Source organism: Procambarus clarkii, chromosome 45 (genome assembly GCF_040958095.1).
Source record: "Procambarus clarkii isolate CNS0578487 chromosome 45, FALCON_Pclarkii_2.0, whole genome shotgun sequence".
Classification (NCBI taxonomy): Eukaryota; Metazoa; Arthropoda; class Malacostraca; order Decapoda; family Cambaridae; genus Procambarus; species Procambarus clarkii.
Window position 1 is genome coordinate 10,087,660 of NC_091194.1, and position 12,270 is coordinate 10,099,929.

General features: G+C 35.6%; 1 protein-coding gene across 1 annotated transcript; it reads left to right on the forward strand.

The window, feature by feature from the left end:
- Positions 1 to 473: 473 nt before the first annotated feature.
- LOC123770174 (oplophorus-luciferin 2-monooxygenase non-catalytic subunit-like) lies at positions 474 to 3,848 on the forward strand. Its single transcript, XM_069301396.1, has 4 exons — positions 474 to 1,316; positions 2,493 to 2,645; positions 2,920 to 3,024; positions 3,550 to 3,848. The coding sequence occupies exons 1-4, from the start codon at positions 674 to 676 to the stop codon at positions 3,690 to 3,692; spliced, it is 1,044 nt and encodes a 347-aa protein (XP_069157497.1). The 5' UTR covers positions 474 to 673; the 3' UTR covers positions 3,693 to 3,848.
- The last annotated feature ends 8,422 nt before the right edge of the window (positions 3,849 to 12,270 follow it).

Here is a 12,270-nt window from a genome sequence, read left to right on the forward strand (position 1 = left end):
AGCCAAAGAAGACACCATAAACAGGCAACATAAATAAACTGGTATAATTGTGCCATAATTGTGATGTATTAACTGATGTTACAGCCAGGCACTATATTAAGTGCCACCACAGCCAGCAATATTGTCAGTATAACTAGGCACGGTACTATTAACTGACACAATGACTAGTAATTATTAACTGGCATCATTCCAAAGGCACTATTAACTAGCATAACTAAATTGTTTATGAATATGAATTTGTTTTCAAGCACGTTAGTATAGTTTATTCTCTGCAAATAGATGTGTTCATTTATATATAAATATAATTTACAAGTTAGAACAGTGCTTCTGCTCTTCATAGCAACACGAACTTTTTAATAACAGTTGAGAAAAAAATATCAATTATAAGAACAACAAAAAACTGATACACTAACATCTGACAGTTCCCAGGCTGATGTCGCATCCATATCAACAACAGAACTATTTAAGGCGTTGTTGGGGCCACCGCTAGACAGTTCTTTAGTGGTAAAAGAGAAAATCAGTAGGAGCCATGTGCTTATTTAGTGGCATCTCTTAATGAAGCGCAGAGTACAAACCTGCTTCGACCATTAGTGACGCTGAAAACATCTTCCATTATTAGCACTGTACCTATCTGACTTAATCGTTACCATCGCCTTACTAACCTGACTTCAAAATGATCACCATACAGATGTTGAGGCTCCTGCTCTGTTCAGTAGTTTTCATAACTGGCAACCATGCTGGATCAGTGAAGGCAGGGAAGAATCCAGGTGTCCAAATCTGCCCTGAAGCAGGGGTCATCATGCCTTGCCTGTGTACCGTGATCAGTGATGTCATCATGGAAATGGACTGCTCTGAGGTGGATAACGAGGAGGAACTAGCCGGAGTATTCAACCAGAATTTTTCAGAGTTCAACTTCTTCAGTCTCATTATAAAAAACAACCCTCACCTGAAGGTGCTGAGAGAGGGTGTCCTAGGTAATTCTGCCTTCAAGCACATCAGGATCTATGATGGTGTGCTAGAAGAAGTGCAAGTGGGCGCACTGACAGCCAGTGCCTCTACGGTCACACACCTTGACTTTTTCAAAAACAATCTTACAGTGTTTCCCTTCAACGATATTCCCTCATTCACTCAGCTCCAGTACCTGGACCTTCAATACAACAACCTGCAGCAGTTACCAGAGATATCATCATTAACAATGGAAACACTTTACTTAAGTAACAATCCTCTGGGTAGTATCCCACTCAAGGCTTTTGCCAACACACCGGCGATCTCTGTCATTCACTTGGCTGAAACTGGGATACGAGAAATAACTCCAGGTAAACCAAAATTCTGTTTTGACTTGGCTCAGATATTGAAAAGGCACCACAGATGAAGATGTATCCAGGTACCATAAAAATACTATCACCATTGCTGCCACTGAAGCAATTTGGGTTCATTCATACTTCAGTTTGCCCATTTGTGGAAGATTTTTTATACTGTACCGTATATTAATTCCACGAAAAATCAGCTTTATTCATGGCATCTGAGATTATTTTAAACTTTTAATTCACTGCCTGGTGTAGAGGCCGACTTTCTTGTTAACTGGCATTAAACAGCTTATAGCAAAATGAAAAATAAATTATTTAGAAGCTCGGCAGCAAAATTATACGTGCCAATATTTTCCTGGAAGTTTACAATATATCCCCATCCCTGGAAGTTATCAATCTTCCTAAATTTATCATCAAATTTAGTATATACTGTATTAAAATTTATTGTTGGATCAGCATAATTAGCAAAATATTGATCTATGTGAGTCACCGATTCCTCTTAATTGCTTTTATTTGCAATTTGGGTCTCGGTAGTACAGTAAGACTCATTCTCGAATCATAACCGGGACTCCTGGCTTTAAAGCCCGGGAAATAGTTGGACATGTTTCCTATCACCTAATGCCTCTTTTCATCTAGCAGTAAATTGGTACCCGGGAGTTTGCCAGCTTCTTGTGAGAGTGCATCCTTTGGAGGGTCAGTAGTTCCATCACGGGGGAACTTCAATATACTGTATGCCAATATACTGTGTGTGTGTGTATTATATATATATATATATTATATATATATATATATATATATATATATATATATATATATATATATATATATATATATATATATTATATATATATATTATATATATATATATATATATATATATATATATATATATATATATATATATATATATATATATATATATATATATATATATATTATATATATACATACACACACACACACACACATATACATACATACATACATAGCAGCAGCAGAAATATTTATTAACCAAGAAAAAATCTTGCATTACATATGCAACTCCTTTATGCCCCCCTCTTACACCAGCCTCCAATATCTGCATTTTCACCATTATTCGTGTTTCTTAGGTTATCTGGCAGGTAATCTCTTATGCATTTAAACTATTAATCCTAAATGTATTTTACATATGGGGGTGTCCTCTAGGAATATTCTCTGAGCTGCCACAGTTGGGAGAGGTGGACTTGTGGAACAACAAGTTGAGCAGTCTACCAGAAGGAACCTTCAATTTCAGCTCAAAGGCCTCAGTCTATGTAGGGAGCAACAACATTACCAAGGTGGATGTCAATGCCATCACAGGTCAGACTCAAAAACCATTTTTTTTTTTTTTTTTTTTTGCAGTTTCAGTCTTCATCTCTCCATCAATAATAATAATAAAAAAATTACATGGCACTGTATGCCCATGAAAACTTCATTATATTGTGCAGTCATGTTACAGAATTTATTAAAATCTAAATAAAGTACTGTATTTAGAGTTTTCACACTTATTATGGTCAGTAAAAAGGCTGTGTTATGTGCGAGTTCACACATTGACTAGTTAGTGATGAAATAATAATGATATTTACCCTGACAGGAATGAGTGTTGGCAGAGTGGACATAAGCAGCAACAAACTAGTAGAACTGGAGGAGCAGGTGTGGCATCCACTGCTCGATGTAGGTATAACCCTTGACCCCTCAGGTAAGTCCATGCAAGAACATCCATCCTGTAGACACCTCACCCTTGATTTTGCAACATACACTTCCCTTGATAAATAAATCTCTCCAAATGTTATTGAGACGGTTTTGCTGGTAACCCATACTATCTTAGGCATCCCAGTCTTCCATAGGTGACCCAGACTTTCCTTGGTAACTTAGTCTTCACTAGGTGATCCAATTTTTCAGAAGAAATCCAATCTTCCTTAATAATCTAGCAGTGGCAAGTGACCCAAGTACAACATGATCATGATGACCAATACCGCACATGAGAAAGTGAAGAAACGACAACTTGGTAATGGTTCAAGTGAGATCTTCACTTTCCAATGTGTGGTTTGGTCATCATATCTTCAGCCACGTTATTGTGACTCATCGTCTGCACAACATGATCATGTTCTAAAATAAAAATTTCCCCTCGTGCTCCTTTCACCTTACATTTAAATTTATTCTTCTTTATGTATCTTCAGTTTCATCTGTGATCCATTCTCTTCCAGTGTTTTATTACTTTCAGATAATCCTCTTGGATGTGACTGTGACATTCTTTGGATCATCAAAAATGCCACCATCCTGAGCTTAATTCATCCCTATACCACCTGTGCTGATGGCAGATACCTGATATTCCTAAACCCAGCTGATTTTGATTGGTGTTTATGATTTCTCAAAACACTATATTTTCTCTTGACCCTCATGCTTATAATAATATTTGGCTTCAGGTGTTGCATGTGTTGAAACTAACAGACAGAAGAATAAGAAGCGATGTGATCACCACATTCAAAATCATAGCATGAATCAACTAAATAATAAGAACATTTTTAAACCTTCAACTTTTGACTATAAGAGGTTTTATTTTTTCGATATATTATATGTTATATTATATTATATTATATATATATATATATATATATATATATATATATATATATATATATATATATAATATAATATATATATAATATAATATATATATAATATAATATATATATAATATAATATTATATATATATATATATATAATATATATATGTGTGTATATCACGAAAATAAACACGTGATTAAGAATGTGACAATGTCAGACCACGGAGGAAAAATGAAACAGGAAATTTCCTTAAGTATTACTGATAATATATATATATATATATATATATATATGAATGAGAATTACTGACAGTGTCAGACCATGGAGGAAGAATTGAAACAGGAATTTCCTTAAGTACTTTCGTATATTAATACATCTTCAGGAGTAATTTACAGGTCAAGTATTGGACATAATACTTGTATGTATATAATTTATGTCCAATACTTGACCTATAAATCACTCCTGAAGATATATTAATATACAAACGTACTTAAGTTAATTCCTGTTTCAATTCTTCCTCCGTGGTCTGATGAGATGATAGAGGTGAATTCAGGTAATCATGGGGATGATTGAACACATTAAGCATATTTCTCATTCTAAAAGTATACTTAGGTAATTTTACACATACAGAAAAACAATATTGTATGCAGAATTACTGGTCCATGTCTAAGGTATATTATTGGCTGATCTACGTAATAGCAATCGATTCATGAAATGATGCCCTTGAAGGCAATTAGCAGCCCAAGCCCGTATGCTTAGAAAAAGCTTTCAAATAATTTCATGTTCAACCAGGTCCTTTGACCATCAAAACAAGCCCTTGGATCTGGTAAATGCTGCTAGCAGTTGATAGAATCAAATCTCACCCCATGTGGTAAGGTAATTATCAGGAGAAAGCACTAAGCCATTAAGACTATATAGCACTTGGAAGGGATATAAGGATAAGGATTTGGGCTAGAAAGGAGGAAAGGAATGGTGCTCAACCACTTGAACGGTCGGGGATTGAACACTGACCTGCAAGAAGTGAAACCGATACTACCTTCCAGTACAATTGGCTGGTAGAGTTATTGGCCAATATACTTTCTTCAACCAATCTTCACACTGACACACCTATTGTGATTTGTGATTTCATTGCAATCTGACGGGTGCAGAATGAAGGCAACATTGTTGTTGCCTTCATTCTCTGGGCCTAAACAACTTTACAGTACAACACCTGTAGTTTATTTTTGGGTGCAAATCTATATTTTGTAAATTTTATCCATAGTAAATACTGTATAGAATATACTATATAGAATCTATCCTTTTTTGGAGGATAAGTTGACTAACAGTACCTTTATTGGTTGTTTTAATGATGATATTCTATATACTGTATTTGGAACATGCATGATGTGATATTAAGTAGCATGGGGTATTATTTTATACAACATAACATATGATTATAAAATATTGTATAAGCTTGGTTATTCGAAGTCCGCTTTTCCGAATCTTTGGGTTATCCGGCAGTTTTTCAGAAAATGCTGGTGAAAATTTAGAAAGACAGGATGTGGTTGAATGGCTAGAAAGAGATACCAATGACCCAGGATATGGTGTGATGAGTGAAGAAGATATTCTCCAGTCTGTTACTGGTGAAGTGGATGAAGGAGGAGAAGGAAGACGGCAATGAGAAGTAAAAATGGAGACAATTTTTTTACACATTTTTTGGCATTGCAAAGATGGAATCAGCATGTGCTTTTCTTATTATGTAATAAACAAAACTGAATTTCAAAATTTAGTTTTTTGGCTGCTTTTCAACCATCTGTGAATAAGGCTGAAAAATAGAAGTCACAGCCAAAGGGTTAAACTGTATTAAACTAGTTTAGTAAAATCTTTATTGATACAAGATAGATTTTTCAGTCACAGTTATTTTCTGCCTTTGTGGGAAGGGATCAGATTTTAGGCTCTCTAAATGCAAAGTTTTTAATTTGTTAACAATTCCATCTTAGAAAGATTATTATTTTTTTATTAATTAAACCTTATTTATGATTACCAACTGACAAGCCATTACCAACCTTATTTCACTCGCTAGAAAGCATAAAATACACAAATATTGTAGAAAGGAAATGGCATCCACATTATATCAATATTGACCTCAGACATCCATCATCATGATGTGTGCAATCAGCCTCACATTCCATCTATACCTATAGGAAAGAATACCTGTTTGCCTGTGTGTCTGGCCGAGGCTGGAGGCCAGATGCTTGCAGCTAGCCTGACCCGTTCACACACGCATTCATACCCCAGAATTTGGGGTATGGGGAGAGTCAAAGGCCAGTCATCGTTGGCTTCACAACCACACTTGAAACAAAACTGCCAAAAAAAAATCAGATGGTTCACTTTTGCAGAATGGTAGATGATTGGAACAAGTTGGAACAAGGGATGGTGGAAGCCAAAACCGTCTGTAGTTTCAAAGCGTTATATGACAAGAAGAGTACTGGGAAGATGGAATACCACGAGCATAGTTCTCATCCTGTAACTACACTTCGGTAATTACTTTATGAAATATCATCTAATCTACCCCCCCCCCTCAAGTTAAATTTTCAAGGTCAAATCTGAAATACTGTATTGGTTGTGTTTTCCATCGACTTATTTAGCAGTTTCAGTACTGTACTTTGTTCAAATAATTTTTCTGAGGGAGAGAAAGGGTAGAGAAGGATGGAGAAAGAGGGAGTAGGGGATGTTTGAAGAAAGGGCGAGAGAGAAGGGTGGATAAAGGTGAAGAGGGGGAAAAGGACAAGAGAGGAGGGACAAGTAAAGAGATGAGGGGGGGGGGGGGGGAATGATTAGGAGACAGGAAGAGGGAGTCTTGGGCACAGCTGGGGATCTCCTCTAGTGCATTATTTGAGTGGAGGACTCGGTTGAGTGATCATTTTTCCTTAATATCTTTCCATTAAGTTAAAAAGAAAGCCTCATTTTTTTAATGAATTTATTTTTTATTTTTTATTTACCGTATTCTACTGCTTTTTTCTCCAGGATGGTAACTCGTGAAGGTGGGAAATGGTAATGATAATAAATGAAAGAACAAATGAACAGATGATGAGGAAATTTAGTCCACTCGAGTTTAGCGATATGGTAAACCCAAGAGTTATGCTTCATAAAAATAAATGCTTCATGCTTCATAAAACAAATATACTGTACGACATAGAAAAATCCACTGCTGATAGCTGTAAATAGGCAAAAACAAAATACTTATCCCATGGGGTAATTTGGAATCACTGACCCATTTATTTACAAATAAATAGAACCTGAAAACATGTCATCTCAATATCACATGCAACATAAATGAAGCGCAACTTAAAAAAAAAATCACTTTTTGGTCATGTATGCATGTATGAAACGTCAGTCATTTTTGTGGAGCTGGCCATTATTATATTACAAAATAATTCCATATATGTGAGATGATTTTGTGCTGCAAAAATAAACAAAAACTCAGAGAAACAACTATAAAATCATAAGTGATGAAGCTTCACAATGTAGAACTGTGTTGCGTGTTACACAGACATGTGCATAGGTCATGACTGGCAAACTGTTTTGTGTGGATGATCTTAACACTCTTAGCAACAAATAAGATAAAATATACTTTTACAATGGAAAAATCTAATATACACAGGTGTGTGTGTGTGTGTGTGTGTGTGTGTGTGTGTGTGTGTGTGTGTGTGTGTGTGTGTGTGTGTGTGTGTGTGTGTGTGTGTGTGTGTGTGTGTGATGCCTAATAGACAGAACTCTCCTTCTTGGCATAGTATGCAGGGTCTGATGTGCCTAACAGACAGAATGATTTTCATTATTTTTAAATATATTACACACAGAAATCACAATAACGCGATGCCTCAATGAACAAATCCACAAGGGCCGTGACGAGGATTCGAACCTAGATCTGTGAGCATCCCAGACGCTGCCTTAATCGACTGAGCTACGACATGGTAAAAAGAGTCGAAACCGAAGTTCTATTGAACTTACTGGATTCTGCAGCCTTTCTGAGACACAAACCAGGGTTTTACACAACTCCCACCATGCACTCGAGCTATGTCAATAGGCCATTCTACCCCTTCGCCCTTCCTTCATTACACACAGAATTTCTGTGCCCAAGTAGTGCAGTTCTGGCTATTAGGCATGACATTAATATATATATATATATATATATATATATATATATATATATATATATATATATATATATATATATATATATACATATATATATACATATATATATATACATATATATATATATATATATATATATATATATATATATATATATATATATACGAACACATATATACAGTATACCAACATACATATATACAGTATACCAATATACATATATACATAACATACTGTACATACATTTGGCTAAATATGATCACATTGTTGGTGTTGTTGATTTTATAGTATAAGGTTTCTATACTTCTATTTTCTTACTCCTGGGATTAAGAAGAGCAATCAAGTTACCAAAACTCATGGTAAAGAAACTAATGATTATTGAAGGGCATATTTTCTACAACATTTCGTTCCTCTCTAGAACAGTGGTGGATGCCAGGATTGTTAATAATCCTGGCATCCACCACTGACCAGAGAAGACTGCAAATACTGGAAGTTATACTCATAAAAGAAAAAAGACCCACCCTGAATATACAAAGTAACAACTTCAATACCTTGCCTACACTCAGACCCAGACCTCATCATACAGCACCAGATAATGACGTCTCTACCCAGTTCTCCCCACCCACCGCCTTATCCAGTGTTTGAGTGGCATCCATTCCCATTATTGCCCTATTTCTCCACATGTGTAATTACTTCACCTTACCCCCCCCACACACTTTCACCTCTTCGTACAGTACTGTATGTTCATTTCTTCATTCCATACTTGAAGATGTTCCAGAGTGGAATGAAACACTCTAGAAAATATACCATTCAGTAATCATTAGTTTCTTTACCAAGAATTTCAGTAATTTGACTGCTCTTCTTAATCCTGAAAGTAAAAAAATAGTTAGAAGCATAGAGAATTTATACTATAAAAATCAACACCACCAGCAATGCAGTCATCTTTAACCAAATATGCTTAAAGGAATTCCTGCCGCCCAATTATTTGCGTGCGTGCGTGTGTGTGTTTTATATATATATATATATATATATATATATATATATATATATATATATATATATATATATGTATATGTATATATATATATATATATATATATATATATATATATATATATATATATATATATATATATAAAGATTTAAAAAGCATTAAGTCCATGACCAATTTTTTCCACTCATCCAATACAGTATGAGGAAAATATGCTAGTATATCCAGTATAAATGTAATTAAATTGCATGGATTACTTCAATAACTAGGTGGAAAGAGTCACATTTCACATGGAGGCACAAACAGTGTAGTCAGCAGCATCCGGTACAGGACGTGATGATAGGAACAGAACGGTATACACTGGAATAGTTGGACTGACCTCACAGGCAAACATTTATTAACATTCCAAACACATCTTAGAATAATGGAGGGGATTGGTATCACAAAAATGGGATTATCAATGAATGCTTATATTAGTACTTCTGTTTATCTCAACTTTGCATAATAAAAAACCCCCATTGTACCACTAACTCTTAAGTGTGAATTTACAGCTGGTCATGGATATTTTGTTAATATGTGCAGACTTTAAAACTTGAAAACCTTACAACCATCACCGTTTCTCTTTCTCTGCCTGTTTTATGTTTCCTCAATGTTAATCTTCCTCTTTTACCTTTAGATTATAATTTTAATAGTATGCATAATGTGTATACTGGTACTGTGCTGTAATTACTGTACTGTACTTTTAAGTCAAAATTTCAAAATCTCTATCATGCTAGATGGACCTGTGTTGTGACAATATACAGTACTGTAATTATAAAGTGTATGTAGAGGCCAAGACCCAAAATGTATTAAACCATTCTACATAGAATAATATCTACTTGACTCCAAAAAAATTATAAAGTGATTATGGAAAAAGTCAACAGCAAAAATTTTTAAATTTATTTCTGCTTTTAAAGAGAGATTATCAGCACAAGCCTATTTACTAAGCAATGCATTCTCTTAACATTAATAATTAACTTGAAAGATCATAGTCAAGTAATCATTCTTACTGTCCATGCAAGTGCCAAGGAATCTTAAAAATCCCAAAAATTCAACTCATATATTACTCAACCTCATGTGCAGGTCATCTTACTACTAGAAACACAAATTATTATAACCTTATTTAGTGTTAATGAGATCTGAAACAATTTTTGAGATATATACAAGAGTTGTTACATTCTTGTACAGTCACTAGTACACGTAGCGTTTCGGGCAGGTCCCTGGAATACGATCCCTGCCGCGAAGAATCGTTTTTACAACCAAGTACTCATTTTACTGTTGAGTTAAACAGAGGCTACAGTTAAGGATTTTCGCCCAGTAAATCCTCCCCGGCCAGGATACGAACCCATGATAAAGCGCTCGCGGAATGCCAGGTGAGTGTCTTACCACTACACCACGGAGACTGATTTATTTTAAAAACAATTTCTTCCAATGACCTAAACTACAGTGGCATATCTCCTTTAGAAGTTTGAGAACACTGTATTGAGATTCCAATAATAAAATTATATACAGTATTTAGCTTTCATCTGTCTCTCTCTCTGTTCTCTCTAAAATCATCTAAATGGCTTGCCATTAAATAAAAGCTTCTGGGTTGATCTACCTAATCATGACTAATGCAGGTATTTTTAACCATTCAGAGGCAAGGGTCCAATCATAGCCAATTCGTAGAAGTCTTGGCCCACCTTCAGTAATTATTGTATTAATTTATGAAATACAGTGAATAACGAATTTAATCCGTTCCGTCGCCGTGTTTGTCGTGTGAAATGCTCATGTTTCAAAACGAATGTTCCCATTTAACCACTGTGATGTGCTGAGTTTATTGTGAAATTCCCCTAGTGTGCATGACATCGTGTTCCCCCAAAATCCTCTTTCTTTGTAAAATGATAAATTCCCTTCCCTGAACATGTCTATGTAAAAATAAATGCCAAATTTCACTTACTTCAGCTGTGGGGACATGGACAAGGTGCGCTGTGACGTCATCAGGGGCTGGTCGCCCGTGTGTGAAGCTCCCAGACATGGTTGCACTGGCCATTCGAGCACCACGTGAATGGCCCGCGCTCGCACCATATATTGCCACAAATATATTTTCAATTATTTGTTCTATGTATTTCCAATGCAGTTTCATTTGTTTATCGTATATGATGCATATTTGTGACCTTTACAATATGTATACAATAGAACGTTCATAATGTTCCATGGAACTGTGATACATGTGTCAGTAATATGTCCACAATAAATGTTTATTGTCACAATATTACTTGGTAAAAAATCACTAAAATTATAATATGTACAGTTTCACACACTATTTACACAGTAACACACTGTATTACACACTCAGTACTTTGGAAGTGAGTAATAATCAACGAAGTAGTCCATGGTACACAACGCGACTTTGCTCTCGTTGCACCAGGTACAGATAGATTTTCGCTTCCTGTTTCTTCGTTTTGTGTGCTTGCAAATAACGTACTCGCGTAGACCCTTGGCTTTAGTACTTGTAGGTGGTATGTTGCCAACCTTGTAAAGCATAAGGTAGTCTTGAAAAGATTATAGGAAAAGATCAATTTGTAAGGTAGTCTTGAAAAGATCACTTTGTAAGATCCCACACAGGTTGAGATTCAGCTACCCTCAAAGAGTGTCCGTCAATCTAAGAGAGATTCTGGAATTCTGGAAGAGATGCAGCCAGTCTCAAAGAGTATTCGTCAGTCAAGAAGAGATTCAACTAATCTTGAAAATATCTATGGAAAACACCACCATGGAAGCCGCTAACACTGTACATCTATGCTACTTGTATCAGATGCATCATCACTGAACGCAGAAAATGATTCATCTATGTATCATCTATATAAATTGGAGATGGCATAGATAGCCACGGGTGGCGCTCAGAGCTACAACGGGATGCACTCGCTGTATCGTCCTCATAGGTGCTGCATTACTTGCATCCGACCATTGTGTTAGGTCCTTATTGCGCATAGCTTCACCAATATCATGACCTTTATGTTCTTCAAACAAAAAGGTCCGAATTTCACCGACAGAGCGCAATCTTTCAACACCGTGTTGGACAGGTGTTTGGGAGCCAGAGACACGTGTGCCACAAATGGTTGCTCACTCAGTACTAACTCAGCCAGCAGCCTTAGCCTTTTATATTTGTTATAGCAAAAGGATCGTTCGGTGAAAAAGCAGTTGAAACAATTTGAAAAACGGAGAAATGC

Bases quoted from the DNA above. Each gene is read 5' to 3' on its own strand.
- LOC123770174 (XM_069301396.1), top strand. From the start codon at position 674: ATGATCACCATACAGATGTTGAGGCTCCTGCTCTGTTCAGTAGTTTTC. The intron at 1,317-2,492 runs GTAAACCAAAAT...GGTGTCCTCTAG, and splicing joins GATACGAGAAATAACTCCAG to GAATATTCTCTGAGCTGCCA. The intron at 2,646-2,919 runs GTCAGACTCAAA...TTACCCTGACAG, and splicing joins GGATGTCAATGCCATCACAG to GAATGAGTGTTGGCAGAGTG.